This window comes from Macrobrachium nipponense, chromosome 47 (genome assembly GCF_015104395.2).
Source record: "Macrobrachium nipponense isolate FS-2020 chromosome 47, ASM1510439v2, whole genome shotgun sequence".
NCBI lineage: Eukaryota > Metazoa > Arthropoda > Malacostraca > Decapoda > Palaemonidae > Macrobrachium > Macrobrachium nipponense.
The window spans coordinates 25,925,532-25,947,050 of NC_087222.1; the positions used below are offsets into that span (position 1 = coordinate 25,925,532).

Consider the following 21,519-nt stretch of genomic DNA (forward strand, 5'->3'; position numbering starts at 1 on the left):
CTGTGACAATCCCCGATTCTCAGTCGAAAAAAAAATCATCGTAAAAGCTAAATCTGAACACAAGAATCGAAGAAACTTGAAACTACAAAACTTGGAATTCACCATGTAAATAAATGCTTCTGACGAAGCCCATTATAATACTAGAATTGGAACCATATTGTTGGATAATCTTGGAATTGAAAATTACACCAATGAATCTGTGTGTGAAACATTAAAAGAAGTCCTAGAAGATAAAAAAAAAAAAAAAAAGTTAAATCAGTTATTGTTTATGAGAAAGTGTTAAAACTGGAAGAAGTCTGAAGATAGCTAAAATTATTTTTTCACAGCAAACAATTCCAACATATATGAAAATAGGAAACAAAAGAATAGCAATTAAAGAAGAACATCCAAAACCTATGCAATGTAAAATTTGCTTGAAATTTGAACATAAAGCAAAACTCTGCAAGTCTTTGGGCTCACCTAGATGCTTTATGTGGCTCCTTGGAGCATAATAGTGATGCATGCTCCAACCTAAAAAAAAAATATTTAAACTGTAATGGCTCGCACCATGCTTATGTAAAGGAATGTGTATATTTCTGATATTTCCTAGAAGCCCTTACCAGATCAAGAAAATTTGGTATAACAGTTAAGGAGGCTAAGGAAGACATGAAAGAAGAAGGAATACAGAATCATATCCAACGATATTTCACAAGCTACCCAATCCTCTTTAACACCAGAAATCAAATAACTGTAGAAAAATCAGATAAAAATAATACTATCGAGATACGTAGCAAGTTCATAGCAACTGACCAACCTTGCAGTAGATGATCGTCTTGATGACAGAGAGAGGATATCTCTGCTAACATGTCAAAAGAAAGAAGAAGATATATCTCTGAGGATATTCCGTAACAAAAACAAACTACAAAATCTTGAAGAAATATTAAGAGAACTAGATGGACCAGCAGATAATAGGAAAGAGACCTAGAACATATAGTGAACCATCCTCAACTAAGAACGAGAAAAATCTTCATAGTCCAAATAGTAAATGTTTGAAAACTACCAAACATAAAACATATATAAGTCACTAGTACGAGACTGCTATGGCACCAGGTTATAGAAAAGGTGCTAGAAGCAAAATTCCTATGTACAGCAACAACAATATTATCAAAAGTTCCAATTCAAAAAGTAAAGTGGACCCAATTCTTTCAGATCAGGGTCGTAAGACCAACGAAAATAAGTAAAATTCACTAATACAAATAAGGACACTCCCTCATTCATATTGCAATGGAACATTCGAAGCATCAACAAAAACAAGTTAGGGTTACTTAAATTAATTGATAAAAATAGCCCAATTTGTATTTGCCTCAATGAAACATTTTTACCTATTTCCTCCAGTTTTACAAATAAGTTTTACACATGTTATCAACCTCACTCTGCTAATCAGCAAGGTAATATGATTCTCATTAGAAAAGATGTACCTTTCACAATATATAATCTTTCCTTTTCACAATATATAATCTTTCATCTGAAATAAATGCCTTAGCAGTTCAGATACAAGTAGAGGAAATTATAACGATTTGCTCTGTATATCTAAGTCCAAATAATAATATAGATTTAGAAAAGTTGAATGACTTGGTCAAGAAGCTTCCCCAACCAATGCTACTTCTGGGAGATGTAAAATCAAACTCCAGAGGCAACTATTACATAAAGACAAACCAACTCATTTTGACCAACGAACAAAAAGTTAAACTCACATACATTTGTCCTTGTGCTCACAAGATCTAGCAGACAAATATTTTTGGAACACTTATGATGATTTGTGTGGTAGTATCATTTTCCTGTTTTAATTAGTATTCTAAATTCACTGGAGAGATATCAGTTAACAAATTTAATGTCAATAAAGCCAAATGGGAAGATTTTAGTGAATGCACGAAGAACGTTTCATTGTAGGATAATAATTTGGACATAGAAACTATTCTGGTTATGTTTTTAGCTCTGGTAATTGATGCTGCAGAGTCATCTATATACCATTTGTAGCACAAGTAAAGATTAAATGTCCAGTTCCTCGGTGGAATGAGAAATGTAAAAAAGCAAAGAAAATTTAAAAAGTCGAGAAACGATTCAGATTACATAGATTATAATAGGTCATGTGCTGTAGCAAAACGAACATTTAATGAAGCACAAAGAAAATCTTGGTGTAACTACCTAAAATCGATTGCAAAGATACACCCTAAGTAAGATCTGGAAAAAAAGTCCATAAAATACTAGGAAAGCACATTCGATCCCATGTCCCAGTTTTGAAAATGAATAGCAAACTGATATATGATCCTAGAGAGGTAGCAACTTGCCTAGCAGAACATTGAAGCAATATTTCCAAAGGTTCGTCAATAAAATCTTTTCGCACCATTAGAGAAAAAGAAGTAAAAATTCCAATTAACTTTCAACTAATCAATATTATTCATACAATGATTGCTTTACCATGGATGAACTTTTATCGGCATTGTCAACATGCTCCAATATAGCCCCGGGTGAAGATATGATCACATTTGAAATGTTGAAACACCTTCACCCAAACAGTTTACAATATTCATTAAAGCTATATAACAAAATATGGATTGAAATATATTTCCCACAAGATTGGCGGAAATCACTGGACCTTCCATTCTTGAAGCCAGGCAAAGATCCTTATGACACAGATAGCTACAGACCAATAGCATTAACAAGCTGCTTATGTAAATTGTTTGAGAAAATGATTAGCAACAGAATAATCTGGTATCTTGGAAAAACAGGATACTTTTCCGTTTCACAATATGGATATAGGAAACTAAGATCTACCCTTGATCCTTTAACTTTACTTGACACCGATATTGGGAAAGCATTTGCTTCCAACAGCTATGCCAAAAGCCATCTTCTTTGATATGGAGAAGGCCTATGACAAGACATAGAATCATCAGATTTTAAAAGAAATGCATTATTCTGGACTGAGGGGATTTTTACCCTTAAACATAGTACAATTTTTAGAGGGAAGAACTTTTAGAGTTAAGATAAATGGTGTTTTATCTGAGGAGTACCCACAATGTGAAGGAGTTCCACAAGTAGTGTTTTGAGCACCACCCTTTATATCATGGCTATTAATGACTTTACAAAACAACTACCAACTGGTCTACAGAGTTCATTATATATGCAGATGATTTTGGCATTTGGATCATCCACTCTTGATATTTATACAGGACAAATCATACTACAAAAATCTCTTGATCTTATCGTATCGTGGACTAATGCACATGGATTCACTATATCAGCAAGTAAAACTAGCCAATACTTTTACAAATAAGAAAAATGTACCGAAAATGAAATTGCTACTGTATGATAAACCAACTAATTTTGTTACGCATACCAAATTTCTTGGGTTGGCATTTTGACCAACGGATGACTTGGAAATTCCACATTAAATACTTACGTGAAAGCTGTAGTAAAGTACTACATCTATTGAAGAAATTGTCACATACCAAGTAGAGCTCAGATAGAAGTACATTACTCTATTTACACAAGACTTTGATACTGAGTAAAATTGATTATGGGTCGCATCTATATGCTTCTGCATCTGCCAGTACATTGGAAAAATTAGATCCCCTTCATAATGCAGGTTTGAGATATGCTACGGGTGCATTTGAATCTACACCTGTTATTTCTCTGTATAGTGAAACAGGTCTGTGTTCACTTGATCAAAGAAGGGTCGAATATTGTTTAAACTTCTATTCGCGGACATTAAGATACCCATCAAAACTGAGTAGAATTATAAATAATACCATCATTCCAAAAAGAATTGGACCACGATCATTTTACCCATTTGTTATACGACTGAAAATATACATAGAGAAATATAATATTCCACCATTAAAATTCCTGAACCATTTACCAAATTCAACACCTTTTTGGAAATGGAATAAGCCTCATGTATGCCATGAGTTATTCGATTTAAAAAAAGATGAAATTCCAAGTTACGCTGTCAGACAAATCTTTTTGGAACACCAAGAAATCCATGCAAATACTATCTCCATTTACACAGATGGCTCAAAAGCTGATGCTGCTGTGGGGTTCGCAGTTATTACAGACGAAAAAATACTATCGTGGAAGAATGCCAATTTATAGCTCCATATATTCCGCTGAATTGGCAGGAATTTCATTGGCTCTGTATAAAATCGCTAGAACTCCCAGCAAACATTACACTATATATAGTGATTCAAAAAGTGCTATTCAAGCAATAGATTCTTTTAATCATCATCACCCTGCTATAAGAGCAATACAAGAAAATATTCATTTTTTAAGCCTTCAAAATATCAAGATATCCTTGTGCTGGACACCAGGTCATGTTGGAATTGAAGGCAATGAAATTGCAGATAAAATGCAAAGGAAGCAGCATTAAATAATAGAAATAAAATGTACAAAACATATTATAAGGACTCCAAAAATTATTTAAAATTTATTTTAGATAAAATCTGGGAAGACCAATGGTTATCACTTGAAAATAACAAAATTAGAGTGGTAAAGACCACTATCATTCCCTTTAAAAATTCTTTACAGAAGCAGAGAAACCATGAGGTCACTTTGTGCAGGCTGCGTAATGGGCACACAAGGTTAACCCATGGCTTTCTTATGTCAAATCAGCCACCTCCAGAATGTGATACCTGTCAAACCAGAGTAACTGTGAAACACATTTTAATTGAATGCTCTAAGTATTCACATATTAGACTTAAATACTTTGGATCATCTGCTAGAATGCAGGACATTCTAGGAGATGACGACTCAAATATTTGCAAGATTTTAAAAATTTTTAACAGATATAGAACAATTAAAACATATATAAATAATTTTATTAGATATATTAAAATATATGTAAATAATTTTATTCATACAAATTTATTTTAAATGTCTACAGTAAAGTTTTATCTATATATTTTTTTTAAAAACTAAATGACTAAAAATATATTTATTTAATATGGTAATTTTAACAGATTTTATCTGCATTAAGCAGCCGATTGGACTTAGTCGGAAATGGCTGCTTAAACAAATAAAAATAATAATAATAATTCAAGTGTTTAGTAAATTCCACAGTCAGTTCTTACTCCTCTCTGGAACTTTAGTTAATCATAACTCCGGCATCAGTTTTTAGAAACATCATTAGATTTTTATTAATTTAATGACTTTATATTGTGTTATGGTAACGAAAACGCAGAATATGAAGGTTACAAGAAATAACTAGTGACCAAGCATGAGCCAAGAAGAAAATGCATTAGAAGGCAATATAAATGAGGATGTGGCATCCAAAAACATGCGGTAAAAATAAAAATACCGGGGATTTTAAGTGCGAGGAGATCAGATGACTTGTCAGAGAAAATGTAGAATAAAGCCAGTCAGTAAATGGATCAGATATGAATTCAATGTAAGAATTTCTGAGGTTGAGAAATTTCACATTAACTTGAGTAATCTGATTTATAACTTCACTGATAATCTTTGAAACCTGTATGAATGCTTTACTTAAGAACATTATACTACTGATTTTTTTAATGGGAAAAACACTTCTTTGGTTATTCAGAGTTCTTTATTTTGAATTTTTACAAGTTTATTAGAAAAATACTGAAATATTGTAGTTGTGAAAAATGTATAAAGAAAAACAAGATGCATGGAGTTGTCATATAAACATTACAAGAGGCCGTACTCTGTTCGAGCCGTGTCAGGTACAATATTGTATAAAAACTTTAGTATTCTCCAAAATGTAGACAACCTGAGATCTTTGCTTTGGGTCCAGTCCCTCCTCCTATGGGCTATGCAGGAACTTTGCAAGATATCAGCTGCAAAACAAAACTTTTATTAGTGATTTCACCATCAGTGTAAAACCTCGCACAGTTGTCAAATTATGATGGATTTAAGCTCTATTAATAGGCAATATATTTCATATCAAACCCACTATTTATTCTACCATTGTCACAAGATTCTGTCATGTCCAGGGTGAGTTTGACTGTACTAACCGCATAGCACTCAACATCTTAGGCCAGGCATTGACAAATGTTCATTAACATCAGCAGGAACAATGTGAAGTATTGTATTTGTACAGGAACATTATTGCTTCTTAAAATAACAAGCACCACAGGGACTAAAGACAATACTATTGTTGTTATAGATGCTTGCTATGGCCAGCCCTGTGAGAACTGATAGCTCAGTGGTTTGGTAAAACTTCATAATATGGAATAATACCACATATCCACAGGTGAAAAACAAGATAACTTTATTTCCAATGGCTTGGAAATAAAGTCAAAACCGGTCAGGACCTACTACACCCAATCTCTTGCTTTTCACCTGTGGATATCTGTGATAAATGAATCACGTGCTGAAGTGATTATAATCATGGAATAATACATTCAAATGCATACAACCAATTAAGATTAAACTAGTTTCTTTTTTGTAAATGGTAGCAACTGAGATAAGGCAGTCCCCGGGTTCGGCTTACGACTTTCCGAGTTAAGGTGCTTTTCAATTATATTAATCAGAAATTATTTTTTCCAGGGTTGTGCCACCTACAACGCTCATCTGGCAGAAGAAATATGACACCAAAAATGCAAATAATCAATATTTGAAGGTTTCTTTTGATGAAAACTGCAATAAGAATGCAGTTTACATAGTTTTCAATGCACCCAAAGCATTAAAAGTAAGGTTTTCTTAGGATTTTTCACGATGTTCCGGCTTACAACGATTTTCGGCTTACCACGCGTCTCAAGAACGGAACCCCCGTCGTAACCCGGGGACTGCCTGTACTTAGAAATTCCAACCTACCCTTGAACAGTATGGACAGTCTCCGAAAATGAACTTCATGCTTTGTCTGCTATTCGGGAGCCCATGAAGCCACTGCAAAGGAAGAAGGATAAACGGCCAGTTAGACGATACAATTTTTTCCGTCGCGGATTAATCTTTAAATCCAGTTCATTTGTATTCTAGTAACAACTATATTTAGCATCTTTGTAGGTATTCAGTATATTGGATGGGACCAATAACCTATACATAATTAGGTTTCAGAGAAGAGATTGACGATACAGTGTTTGATGGCCCTGGGAATAAAGACAATATTGTAGGTAGCGGGGAAAAAAAAAGCGCGAAAGAGCTAGAGGGCCGTGTGTCTTGAGTCTAGGCAGACTTGTAGTGCAAAAATTATACAAATGGTAGAAAACTTTGTGCCAAATTACGGCAAGATATTGTATATTAAACAAGCGTTGCCTAGTAACCTCAAAACTGTTGGCTCCCAACACCAGAGAACAAGGACAAAGATGGAATTTGTGAACACTACTGCAAATCTAAACAATGTAACACGACTTAATTTAGAATAATTATTTCCTCAAATTACCTCGTACAAGCAATTCAAATGAAACGACTGACTGCAGTGGTCACATGTGAGATCGGGGTGGCAGCCATCGAGAAGAAGAGAGTAGCAAACTGCACACTCTGCGCCCCATTCTTCATTGCCACTTCCTGACTGCGCTGATCGCTTGACCACTTCAACGGCGATAAATCCTCTCGATGTTATTCACGATACTCTGCTCTGGGTCCCACTCCTGGAAATAGATTGTCACAAGGTTTATGTAAAATGCGATAGCTTCTTTACTTATCATGATAGACTAATTCACCTCTGAAGGAATTCTGGATCTCAGTGAATCAATATGAACTAGAAAAACATTGCAGTTGCCATGAAACTGAATCATCGCATGCATTTGCCATGAAACTGAACCATTGTATATAAACACAACTTTTAAATGATGCAACTGTTGCAAGAGAAAATGCCAAACTGCAATAAAATGTAACTTGGATACATAATGTACTAATGATTGCAAAAATACTGTAACGTTTAAACAAAATTATTACAAGAACATCCACTTAAGTTTTGTTTATGATTACTATTTATTTCCAGACCCATTTCATCTCTCATACAGTACCTGGTACTTTTCTGTCAGACAATTATTAAGAGGAGTCGTTAGCGACGAAGGCCCAAAGAAGTGAAACTGGGGTAGATTACGAGGGTGCTCCACCGATATCGTTAACTGTACACTCACGTGATTACCTGCGTAAGGAAAAGCTCTTTTCATAAGAATATAACTACAGAATACATACATGAGGTATCTGTAGTCCACGTTTCCATATCTTCAGAACTAGGTAACACACATATAGAGAACATTATTTAATTACTTATTAAATAGTGATACTTTTTACTTTTGGAAACAGTTCATGTAAGAATCTGAAATGTTAGAGAGAGAGAGAGATAAAAAAAAGGTAAATTCTTATTATAATTTGCTCATTCTGAATGTTTTTCAAGCTACTACTGAAATGCAACAAGTAATAAATCTTAAACTAACATATAAAAGGGAATTCCTTATCACAATCAAAGTCATATGAGCAAAATCTCTTACAGAAAAACTGTATAAAGTTGAGACCAGATCACTGACTTAGGAAAATGCGACGTGTTTTGTGTCGTCTTTCAGGATTTTGTGGGTCAAGCACAACCGCTGTCTCGTCCAAATCATCTAAAACGTCCCAAAACTGCTGTACGCTTGATAGTTGATCCTTGAACGCGGCAAATATCAAAGGAAGTCCTCCGACCTACAAGAAAATAAAAGATACAGAACCAAGGAAGAAGGGAGTATATGTGATGCCCTTTGTCTTGTGCATTTTCTACCTGAATTTCCATCTGGTCTTGTTCTTTAATGTCCTTTTTCCATTATTTCTTGGGCCATTCTACAGGACTTATAAAATATGAGTCTTTGAGATCTTGGCCTATTTTTTAGCCAGTAGAAACCACATCTATTAATGGATTGGAACACACAATTTAGGCCAAAGGCCAAGCACTGGGATTAAGACATCATTCAGTGGTGACAGGGGAACACAGTATGAAAGTTTGAAAGGTGTAACAGGAGGAAAACTTCAAACTTGAACTATAAAACAATTGTTAGGAGATGGTGGAACGCAAGATGGAAGATAAGAAAATATGAGTGGAGGTACAGCAAAAGGAATGAAAGGGGTTACAGCTGGGGGCCAAAGAGACGCTGCAAAGAACCTACAGTGCACCGCAAGAAGTTCCACGAAGTTCACCAATTAAGAGTTAAAAGTTGAAATCTTTAGAAGCCATATTTTCAAATGAACAATTTTGGTGCTATTAATCCCTACAAATGAAATTAATTGACTTCCTTTATGCGGCCAAACAGTACTATGTATGCATGAGCAATATTTACGAATCTAGAAACACGACTCAGTGGTCTAGTAAACTATCTTACAGTAATAAAAACAAAATTTGTACATTATTATACTCACACTGTTCCAAGAGAACTGGAACTCTCTGGGTAAATCTACATCTACAGTAGGTTCTTCCTCAGGGTAGCCCTGGGGTATTCCAACCTTGATTTTATGAAGACGTCCCTTAATATCACTGGAAAGATAAAGGCTCCAGTAAATAAAAGTTGATAAAATTCCTGATATACTTTACATAAAATTACAACTCATTTCTTAAGCATACAAGATAAATCGAACATTTATCTTCCCAAATCTAGCAAGGGAAGAATTAGATGAAAAAATTGAAAAAAATTTTAAAATGGCATAACGTAATATCTATAACCACAGATTAAACATGTCATTACACTTTAAACACGAAAACTTGCAATTTAGACATAATTACTTTGAGGTTTCAGAGTCAGGAATAATACAGAGACAAACTTTGAGTAACATAGCAAATAAAAATTAATAAAGTAGCAATTGTCCAGTGCAAGACATAAATATCAGTAGTTGAAAAAAAGCTAAAGTCCTCCCTAAAGCTAGAAAGTAAGACCATGGCCAGCAATGAATTGGACAAAAGCCAACGCTGAAGAAAATACTAACTAGCCCACTGTTCGCTGAACACGTTGCTAGCACTGATCACTACCAAAATGAGCAAAAATAATTGGTATGCAAAAATTGCAGTCATTACAAACCTAATACTGAAATAGAAGCATAAAAGTGTAACTTTGCTTTTTCACTTAGAACAAGTAAAAAAAAAAACAAAAAAAAAAAAATACTATACAGTTGCCAAACTTCTGCCTTCAGAAAGCTTACGAAACCTCATTTAAAAATGTTATTGTTATAATACAATTAAGTTTGTTCATACTTACCTGGCAGATATATATATAGCTGTATTTCTGAAGTCCGACAGAATTTCAAACTCGCGGCACACGCAGTGGGCGGCCCAAGGTGGTAGTACCCATTCCCGCCGCTGGGAGGCGGATATCAGGAACCATTCCCATTTTCTATTCATATTTTATCAGTGCCACTATCGCCTGAGGGGAGGTGGGTGGGCACTTTAATTATATATATCTGCCAGGTAAGTATGAACAAACTTAATTGTATTATAACAATAACATTTTGTTCATGAAACTTACCTGACAGATATATATATAGCTGAATCCCACCTTCGGATGGTGGGAAGAGACAGAATAGGATTTTTAGGAAACTAAATTAAGTAGATGATATACATCTTGGTTCCTCACCCCTGTTTAGCATAGTAGACTTTAGGACTACTGTCACCTAAGCCTGCTTCTGCTTAATCAGAGTTGCCAGCCAGGTGGAGGCCTGTAGTGCTGGTGCGCTCCAGATGCTCTGTCAACGGGGACGTGCCCACAACATGACTAGACCATCGTACCATACATATGAGGGCTATGAAGCAACTACCACCACCTGACCAACTAGACAAAGAACAAAGACCCCATGAAAGTTAACCTAATGGATGGGAAATCTTCACACAAGATCTCACCAACAACCAAAAACTCAAAAACATATTAAAAAACAACAATAATTCCTAACTAAGGGATAGGGAAAGAGCTACCTCCAGCCCCCAAGACTGTGTCTGCAGAAATGTACGGTCCAAGAGAACAAGAACCAGTCATCGTATATCGTCCTCACATCTCTAAGTAGTGTGAGGCGAATACAGAATTGCTCCTCCAAAAGGTGCCATCAAGGATGTCCTTGATTGACATGTTCTTTTGGAAGGCAAGAGAGGTAGCGACAGCTCTGACCTTGTGAGCTTTCACTCGCAAGAGGCTCAAATCAGTCTTCTGGCAAGATGAATGAGCCTCTTTTATGACGTCCCTCAGAAAGAAAGAACCACAGCATTCTTTGATAATGGTAATTCAAGTCTCTTCACAGAGCACCAAAGATTACCTGAGGGACCTCGTACCTCTTCGTCTTATGAACGTAGAACTTGAGAGCCCTGACAGGGCACAGGACTCTCTCTGGTTCTTGGCCCACTAGGCTCGTCAAACCTTTATCTCGAAGCTCTTGGGCCAAGGGTTAGACGGGTTCTCGTTTTCGCCAAGAATGTGGGACTCAAAGAGCAGACAGCGTTGTCTCCTTTGAAGCCTACCTGGTTACTAAAAGCTTGGATTTCGCTAACTCTCTTCGCCGTCGCCAGAGCAGTTAGGAAAAGAGCCTTCTTTGTCAAGTTCCGAAGAGACGCTGCGTGTAGAGGCTCGAACGGACTTGACATCAAGAGTCTTAGAACCACATCTAAGTTCCATGAAGGCGGCCTCGCCTGAGGAATCTTCGTGGTCTCGAACGATCTCAAGAGATCGTGAAGATCTCTGTTGTCAGAGAGGGTCTAGCCCTCTGTGCCGAAATACTGCTGACAACATACTCTTGTATCCCTTGATGGTTGGGACTGCCAATTTCTGCACATTCCTTAAGAATAGCAGGAAATCGGCTATTTGGCTCATAGAGGTCGTGGAAGAGGAAACTCCCTCCTTTCTATACCATGCCCTGAAGGAAGCCCACTTCGACTGGTAAACAGCTCTTGACGAGGCCCTCCTTGAGTGGGTGATCGCTTCCGCAGCTGTTTTTAGAAAAACCTCTCGCTCTGGCCAACTTTTCGATAGTCTGAACGCAGTCAGACCCAGAGGGGAAGTCTTACAAGGAAGGACATGACCTCTGTGAACCATTCTCTTGCCGGCCACATCGGGGCAATCAGGGTCAACCTCGTCCCTTCTGAAGCCGCAAATTTCCATCATCACTTCCCCCATGATCTTGAATGGTGGGAAGGCATAAAGGTCCAAGCCTGTCCAATTCCAGAGCAGTGCATCTACAGCGATTGCTCCTGGATCCAGGACCGGGGAGCAATAAAGAGGAAGCCTCTTCGTCCTCGACGTCGCAAAGAGGTCGACCAGAGGAACTCCCCAACAACTTCCATAGCTCCTGACAAACGTCTTGATGCAGGGTCCATTCTGTCGGCAGGATTTGGTCCTGTCGACTGAGAAGGTCCGCTCTGACGTTCTGGACTCCTGCGATAAATCTCGTCAGGATCTTGACTTTTCTTGCACTTGCCCACAGCAGAATCTCCCTCGCCAGTAAAACAGAGGCCGGGAGTGTGTTCCTCCCTGATTCTTTAAGTACGCGAGGGCTGTGGTGTTGTCCCGAGTTGACTTGGATAAACTTTGATTGTACCTTTTGCTTCGGAAGAAACTGCAGCGACAGGAAAACCGCTGCCAGTTCTTTCACATTGATGTGCCAGGCTACCTGTTCCCCCCTCCAGGAGCCTGACACTTCTTCCCCTCCTAGTGTTGCTCCCAACCCGAAATGGAAGCGTCGGAAAACAACACTAGGTCGGGGCTCAGAAGCTTTAGGGATAAGCCCTCTTGAAATTTCGAGGATCGAGCCACCATCTTAGATGGCTTTTCACCGAATCTGTGATCTTCAAGATCGCATTCAGATCCTCTTTGGCCTTCCATTCCCTCTGCCAGGAAAAACTGGAGAGGCCTGAGGTGATGTCTCCCCAAGGAAACAAACTTTTCCAGCGAGGAAATGGTGCCCAGCAGACTCATCCATTCCCTTGCCGAGCAAGTCTCTTTCCCCAAGAAGGCTGAAACTCTCTCTAAGCCTTGCAGCTGACGTTCCCGGGACGGAAACGCCCGAAAAGCCACTGAATCCATCTGAATCCCCAGATACACGATGGACTGTGTCGGGGTCAGATGCGACTTTTCGAGGTTGACCAGAAGTCCCAGGGACTTCGCCAAGGCTAACGTGAACTGAAGGTCCTTCAGACACTTCTCCTCTGACGGAACGCTCTGATGAGCCAATCGTTGAGATAGAGAGATACTCTTATCCCTGAAGTGCAACCCCTCGCTACATTCTTCATGATACGGTAAAGACCATCGGAGCGCTTAAGCCGAAACAAAGGGCTCTGAACTGCCAGACTTTGTCTCCCAAAACGAATCTCAGATACTTTCTTGAAAGAGGGTGGATTGGAACGTGAAAGTATACGTCCTGCAGGTCTAAGGACACCATCCAGTCGCCCGGTCTCAAGGCTCCTAGAACAGACTGAGGCGTCTCCATTTTGAACTTGATCTTCTCTATGAAAAGATTGAGCCTGCTTACGTCTAGGACTGGACGCCAACCCGACGACTGCTTCGGTACCAGGAAAAGCCTGTTTTAAAAACCTGGTGACCCCAGGTCTACGACCCTGTTCCACCCCCAACCGCTCTTTTCTCGATCATCTGATCTAACAGATCGAAAAGTATTCGCCTTTTCTCCCCGTGATATGAAGGAGAAAGGTCTCTGGGAGTTGTGGATAGAGGAAGAGGATCCAAAAAGGGGATCTTGTACCCCTGTTCCACGATCTTGAGGGACCACGGGTCCGTATCTCTCTCTCTCCATACTCCCGCAAAAAACTTCAGTCTGGCTCCGACTGGTGTCTGAAGGACATGACTTTCATTTGGTAGTTTTAGGCTTGAAGGAAGCTCTTCTTCTTGAAAGCCCTCTCCCTCGAGGAGCTGCTCTCGAGGGAGGAGCTCCGATGAAAGGGTTTTAACCTTCTTAGGAGGTCGCACAAGGAAGACGTAGAGGGGGCTGCTGGACCGCTCGAGGACTTGCGCTAAGAGGTCCTGAGTTAGCTTTCCTCTTGCAAGCTACTTGCCATGGTCCTTAACCATAGTCTGGAAGAGATGGTTCGAAAAGAAAGGAGCAAAGAGAAGCTCCGCTTTCTGAGCGGGCGTAACTGATCTAGCAGTGAAATTGCATAGAAGCGCTCTCTTTTTAAGGAACGCCGTACCAAAGTGCGATACTAACTCTTCCGAACCATCCCTGACGGCCTTGTCCATGCAAGATAACACGCTGGCCAGCTCCCCCAGACTGAGCGAGTCCGGGCTCCTAGATTGCAAATCCAGGACTCCCAAGCACCAGCCCAAGAAGTTGAAAACCTTCGAGTGGGTCCGTAAGAAGTCCTTTCAAGTGATGGTCTGTTTCAGTATGGCGTGCCAAGAAACCTTGGGCTGTCGACAAAAGGGACCTCCTCTGGTGGGCATCGACTAGGCTAGAGAAATCCCCTTGGGCTGACGAAGGGATTCTCACACCTACTTCTCCTTTGGTCTCGTACCAAACGCCCCCTTTTCCACTGAGTCTTGAGGGAGGAAGGGCGAAAGTCGACTTGCCCTGATCTTCCTTCGATCCATCCAATCTTGTAATTTCTTGAAGGCCCTCTTGATGGACAGAGAGTCTTCATCTCCACAAACCTCCGGGTCTTACAAAGACTTGATGACGAAACTGCGAGGGTGGGAGACCTGGGAGCTGCAGGCTGAAACTTGTCTCCGAAAGACGAACGTAACAGCCGCACAAGTACTTTGTAATCCGAAACAGACGAAACAGAAGGTTGCTCCTCTTCAGCCGTTTCCGCAGGACTACTCAACTCTCCTTCCTCCCTAAGAGGAATCGGAGACTGCCCATCCGGAGAGGGCGTACGCCCAGCGGGTCTGGTCTTAACCAGAGATCTCCGCTGCTTGGAAGCAAAAGCTTCTTCAATGCGACCGACCTTCCATCGATCCCTACTGCTTGAAGGAAGAAGAGCGTCTTGACAGCGCTGAGCGTCCTGAGAGACGACCGAGACTGCCTTACTTCGTTCTGCTGAAGCGTCCTTACGCTTCCTACAAGAGCGACCATGGTTTAGATGACAAAGCGTCTTTCTGAGCGCTTATGAAATCCTCATCGTAAGGAAAAAGCGTCCCTCCTCCGAGCGTCCACAAAAGCGTTCTGCTGAACGTCCTCATCCTGCTTGGCGTCCTCCGAAGCGTCCTGCCGAACGTCCTCAAAAGCGTCCTGCTGAGCGTCCTCCGTCTTGTCGAGCAGCCTGCCCAGGACGTCGAGAGGGAAAGAAAGCGTCCTGACGACAAGCTTTCCTACCAGGTGAACGAGATCGGCGATGAACCGAAGTAGACGCAGGAGGAGAAAGAGACGAACGCGGAGATGGAGAAGGAGACTGCTTCGTCTCTTGACAGGCAGCCTGACGTCCTTCCTCCTGTGTTTAGGCTCGACTGCTGCTGGGCGAGTCTTCTGAGCCATCAAAGTCGACAACTGGTCCTGAAGGGACAAAAGGATGTTCTTCGTGGGCGAAGAAACAACAGAAGGAGCAGGACTGAGCCTGCGAGAAGACGAGGGGCAAGGGGACGCCTCCTTTCTTCTCACAGGTACAGCTACCTGCCTCTCCAAACAGCGACTGTAGCGCTTCTCAGCGTCATCACCAGATGACGTCCTACCTCTCTTCTGAGGCGGAAAAGCGTCATACGAATCCGGAGAAGAGCGTAACGAAACTGGAGAGAGAGGACGTGAAAGCGTCCTCAAACGAACAGTCCTTTCAATGGACGCGAGTCTCTCCGAGCGCTCCACCCCTTGCGCGGGTGAGGGCGCCTCGGAGGACGAAAAACACAGTCCTTCAGGATCGAGCCTAGCACGCTCTTTGGCAGCCTGGGAACTTGCAACAGGGGCCTGCCGAAGGGACGCCAGATCGGTGGGGAGCTCCCGTAACCCTCTTGCGGCTTTCGACATATCCACTCCCTGAGTCCTGGGAGTCCGATAGCGGTCTAGGCCTAGAGGCATTATGGGGCCGATCTGACGCCCCCTCCACAACACTAGGGGCACGATCACACACTTTCACTGAGCCGGTTTCTAAGGCTAAACACTTTAGATTCTACAGTGCGTAAAGACTCTAAAATCAGAGAAAGGGCATTACCTTCTCCAGACACAGAATCAGGGCCCGAAGGGCAACATCACAGGTTTAGGTGAAACAAATTCTATGGTGTTAATGCAGGTCGAAATATTACTTCCCTTACCTTTAGAGAACCGCTCTTGGAGGAAGACCTCCTGATCCTATCGCATTCCAATTTACGCCGATAAGAATCATACACCTTCCATCCATCATCGGTCAAACCTTCACATTCATTGCACCGATCATCCAATAAATAAATATACAGGCCCCCTACACCCCATACATACTGTGTGGGGATCTACCGATGATTTAGGTAGCCTCACCTTACAATCACTCTTCACACACACTCTGAAACTCACTGAACTTGAGCCAGACATCACGTTTACAGAAAAGCCAATCCAAAATAAAAAAACAGTCCACTATTGCGCGTGCCAATCCAACAATCCAGAATCAATACCAAAAGACAATCCAGATACTTAAATGACGAGTAAATAAAAAATCCTAGGTGGAGGTACTGCAAAAAGTTGTTTACAGCACCGGCGACAGAAAAAATATGAATAGAAAATGGGAATGGTTCCTGATATCTGCCTCCCAGCGGCGAGAATGGGTACTACCACCTGGCCGTCCACTGCGTGTGCCGCAAGTTTTGAATTCTGTCGGACTTCAGAAAATACAGCTATATATATATCTGTCAGGTAAGTTTCATGAACAAATTTTATAAATAAATGGAATTGAAAAAAAAAAAAAAGACTGCAATTAGCCAAATTGTCTAGAGATTTAATGTTGGTTACCTATCCTAACAATGAATGATAAGTTGACCGGCCTGTGGCAAGAAAATCTTCCCTTGTTTGTGCAATATGTCTGGCAGACAGCTACTGACTTATTTTTAGTGCCTAAAACACCTGGGATGACTCTGTGTTACACAAGAGTTAATTGTAAGCCATAAATTTACGGCAAAAGAAACATATGGTACGGTATACATAAAATTCTGTTACCTTTCTTGTAAAGTGATGTAGGTGAAATCTGGTGGGATTTCGTAAACCTTGCGCCATCCAATGTCTTCTAGTTGTGAGAGAATGGACTTGAAAAACGATGCTGGAGGTAGAGGAATTTCTCTGAAGGAATCTTGTTTTGAATGTGCTGATGTCTGCAATAAGGACTTGAATGTTGGACAGAAAATGAGCCAGAAAAATAAACAGATACCATTCTCTAAAACCCCGTACATAAAAGAAAACAAGTTTGTACTTCTGTAGGCAAAAAAATAGTGGCTAAATGTTTTTACTTTACACTCACTCTACTTGTAAAATCATGTACAGTAATGATAAACGATTCAAAACAATTCATTGCACCCCTTTCTTTTAAGGGCCAATTTATAAAACAACAGGTTACTTACACATACTGTCTGGAACTTTCTCATATATTCAAGAATCGTGGAACATTCTTGTTTCAATCTGAAAAATGAAACAAAATAGTATTTATAAAAACAAGATATTAATTTACAATTAACTAGTGAATTTAATGTGGATTAGAAAACATACTGTTTTGTATTACAACAACACATGCTGATTGAAAATTTCCTAGAAATGTTAAAAAATAAAGTTTTCACTAACTCAGATTATAGGTATGAGACAGAAAATTTACCGTAGAAAGCTGAGGGCGGCATCTTTCGACAAGGCACGACAAACCAAGACTTGTGCTCAGTTTCATGCCTCTTGTAGACGGGAACTTTGGTATTTTCAAACTAATCTCATAATAGGTGCCCTGGATAACAAGAAAAAACCTTATCAATTAATCCTTAGCACAATGATTTTGTTTTCATATACTACAGGTACAGTACTGTAAAAACATTTCAAGTTCATCTGTAATTGCAATCAACTTTTATTTTACTTATGTAATCATGATGTGTACAGTACAGCTTTTTCCAGTTATTATACCATAAGCAATCACCAATCAGAGACCAATCTTTTTTCAACAATGAGGCTGATAAGATTAAAGTCCATCTGATAGTATATTGCCTTAACCCTTCCTCCTGTTCAGAGTAATTTAGTCTCAATTTACCTTGGACCACACCAAAATCTTATAGTATACCTCATACAGCCATTGCCTTTGCATCGCTGACAGAACATTGGGGTTACATATGGCGGGGGTTACATATGCCAACCAAAAAAAACCTGACATGGAGTTAGGGAAATGGAAAAAATTGGGGATACATATAGAACTTAGGCCAAAGGCCCAGCAATTGGACCTGCGAGATCAATCAGCTCTGGAAAGGAAACTGATGGCAGAAAGATTTGAAAGGCTACACAGAGGAAACCTCCGAGTCGCACTATGAAATAACTGTTAGGAGAGGGTGATAGCAAATGGAAGAAAGAGAATATGAATGTTAGTACGTATATACAGTAATGAAGAACGAAAGGGGTTGCAGCTAGGGTTCCAAGGTGGCGCTGCAAACTAAACACAAATGTAGGCTGAAAAACAGGTAACCAGTTGGCATAAAAAACCATTATGCGAAACATGTTGCTATGTTTCATGAAGAACAGAACCTCAGAATTAAATATGTTCTATTTGAAGGAGTTGCTGGTGAATAAGATAAAAAAATTCAGATCAGCACATACAAGGTGGTACTCCATGCAGTTCCAAGCTTAAAATATCCGATTGATGTGAGATAAAGGTTTTTTTTTTTTTAAGGTAAAGGAATAATTCTTTCAAAAACAACCCCATCTGCTGGCTCCAATCAGAGGTTCTGTTTTATGTACACACATATTCATAAGAATTAGCACATTAATATTAAAAATAAGCATCATATAATATACTTATAAAACACATAGTAAATTTTTACAAAATTATAAAAACCTTTAGACAACACTTGGAGCAATTTATGCTTATACATATTCATAAATATCAGCACATTCATATTAAAAAAAATCATGAAATATATTAATAGAATTGTAAATTTATTTTTTGGAAAAAAAAAAAACTACAGCTAATACTTACAGCAATGTCGATTAAACCGTGGAAATACCGATGGTGGTTTGGAATTCAAGGACGGAATCAGCCAGGGGAAATTCAGTACAGAAGTCAAGGACTGACATTTTTACCTGAGGAAATTAGGTAATATTATATACACTTGACAATAAACATACTATTATTATAAATTACGGCGTCGATAAACCTCGTCATTGCGAGACGCCAGCAAGAACTAATTAATCAATCAATTGTTTTAATTAGTTTACGGAGATTTTACCTGGGGAATTTATAAAAAAAAATAATTGAATTCTTAAAAATGAAATGCTATTCTATCATTACTGCAAATAAGTTTATTGACATTTTGCCTGACAAAATAAAAAAGAAAAATGTATAGAAAAACCTTAGAAATTAAACAAACTACTTATCACTACTCTAACTTAGTTTTAATGAGATGAATTAATCGATACAGAAGCTGCGCAGGTTAAGGAGGTAAATTAATATGCATCCCTAGGCCTACTGGAATTTTATTTACTACCGTCATAAAGTAGCCTAGGCCGGTCGTCCTCCGCCACATCTGAACTAAAACTTCCACGTATTATTCTTTTCGGTAAAAATGGAGAATAATACCGCGCCCCCTATGGTCGAGTAACTAGTATAGTACCTGTTTTACGGGAATGCCGCTGCGTTTAGTACCTTAAAAACATAAAGGAAAGACGGTACATGGGTATCGTAGGTATAAAACGAGAGCTGAAAGAAAGTATTTATTTTAATCAATATAATATTACATAATATAGTAAATAGATCAAAATGGCCGCAGTGTTTAGTACCATAAAAACATAAAGGAAAGACGGTAATATGGTAAATATCAGAAAAAATGGCTGCAGCGTTCAGTACTAGCCCTTTCAGGGCAAACGTAAAACCTAAAAGATAAGACGGTATATAGCCTATCATAATCATAAACGAGAGCTGAAGAGTATTATTATTATCAATAAATCACAGAAAACAGTACCTAATATGGGACAATGGCCGACCGCCACGTTTAGTGCCAGTGACGCCCGCACGAAGAAACGAATATCACCGCAGATTTATTAATACCTAACATAGAAAACGTTGAGGTATTTCTATATAAGCATTCCACATGACCACATTGTTCGACCATGAATACAAAAGCCACCAGGTATTGGGGGTGGGGGTCAAATGTATTTTTGGGGTGTTTAGTACGAGTCCCTGGGGGTTAATTACAGTTGTCCGAATAAATATTACTTAAAATTCTTGTTCAGGAGGTAAAAAACTGCGTAGAAAACAAAACCGCAACTGCCATAGCGGAATAGTAATATAGATCTACCAACGGTGTCATTCCATTTCCTTCGTGCTTAACCTATCATTTCAGGTGGGGATGGGGGTGGGGGCGGGGAGGTGCGGTATCCTAATTTTAGGTTAAATTTGGTTGGTATAGGCTACTTGATAATATTTATCTAATATGATTTTAAGGTGTAAATATATTATTTAGGTAATGATATTATAGCCCCCTAAATAGGGCTCAAGTATGGCCGCCTTTTGGACCCTAATGGGACAGTGTCCCGAGAGCAAATACCTAGGTTACCTACTATACATACCTACTATTAACGGCGTAATTTGGTCTGATTTAAACAATGTTAATGAACTAACCATCAAAATCACCAAAATAACTTAAATTACGACCATTTTTCATCATTAATTCGAAGCCAAATAGCGAAAATAGACCAGGAGTCCGTCTCAGAAGACGACTCATAAGAGGACGCCTTTATTATCATACAATGACTTTCTTTTGTTTTAACCAATTAATAATCACTTAAATAATTATTCTCCATTATTTTAAACCGGAAATTAATAATTACAGACCTTCTTATAGGAGATATTTCGAGTCTACATATGGAAGGGGGGAACAGCATGGTCCTGAGCAATGGCAGTAGTAGATAATTGGAAGGTCGTCTTTGTAACGGCTCCTTTAAGTGGCTTTTTTAAAGGTCGTTGGTGGTTTTTAAAATTAGATTTTTAAAGGTAAAATGTGCCTTTTAATATTCTTTTATCTTTAAATCTATTCTTTTGGTAATTTTTTGCTATTTATGGTACTTTGTTTAAGCTTATTTTCTACGTTTTTATACGTGCTATTGGATATTCCTTTGTTTTTTCCTTTTATATATTTTTTAAAGATTCTTTTCCCTTTAAATTTATTGTTTTGGGTCATTTCCCTATCAATGGTACTTGTTAAGGCCTTATTTTCTACGTTGTTCTACGCGCTTTTGAATATTCCTTTGTTTTTCTCTTAATTTTTAAAAAAAATTAAATCTTAGCATTACTATTCGTATTCATTTCCCAGAGACTAACTTATTCTATATTATGAGGTCTGCATACAACTATTTTCGTTTCTAATATTGCTTTATTTTCTCATTTCTTTTCAATTTCTACCGTAAATCTTCTAAACCTTTGCTTTAATTTTGGTCTTGTTGTATTAACTCTTCAATTTGCATATTCCACTCTGGCTCCCTTGTTCCTGTATGGGA

The 21,519-nt window shown here is 39.0% G+C and overlaps 1 protein-coding gene and 1 pseudogene across 1 annotated transcript; both read right to left on the reverse strand.

Moving 5' to 3' along the window:
* Positions 1–2,887, reverse strand: part of LOC135204598 (U3 small nucleolar RNA-associated protein 14 homolog A-like) — a 42,843-nt pseudogene extending 39,956 nt beyond the window's left edge.
* A 2,689-nt stretch (positions 2,888–5,576) lies between these two features.
* On the reverse strand, positions 5,577–17,570 carry LOC135204599 (E3 ubiquitin-protein ligase FANCL-like). The gene is given in 10 exon segments (XM_064234748.1): positions 5,577–5,831; positions 6,811–6,882; positions 7,376–7,537; positions 7,539–7,583; positions 7,962–8,086; positions 8,469–8,622; positions 9,331–9,445; positions 17,005–17,156; positions 17,403–17,460; positions 17,548–17,570. Coding segments are annotated over 10 exon segments (933 nt in total). The 3' UTR covers positions 5,577–5,804.
* Between the last annotated feature and the right edge of the window lie 3,949 nt (positions 17,571–21,519).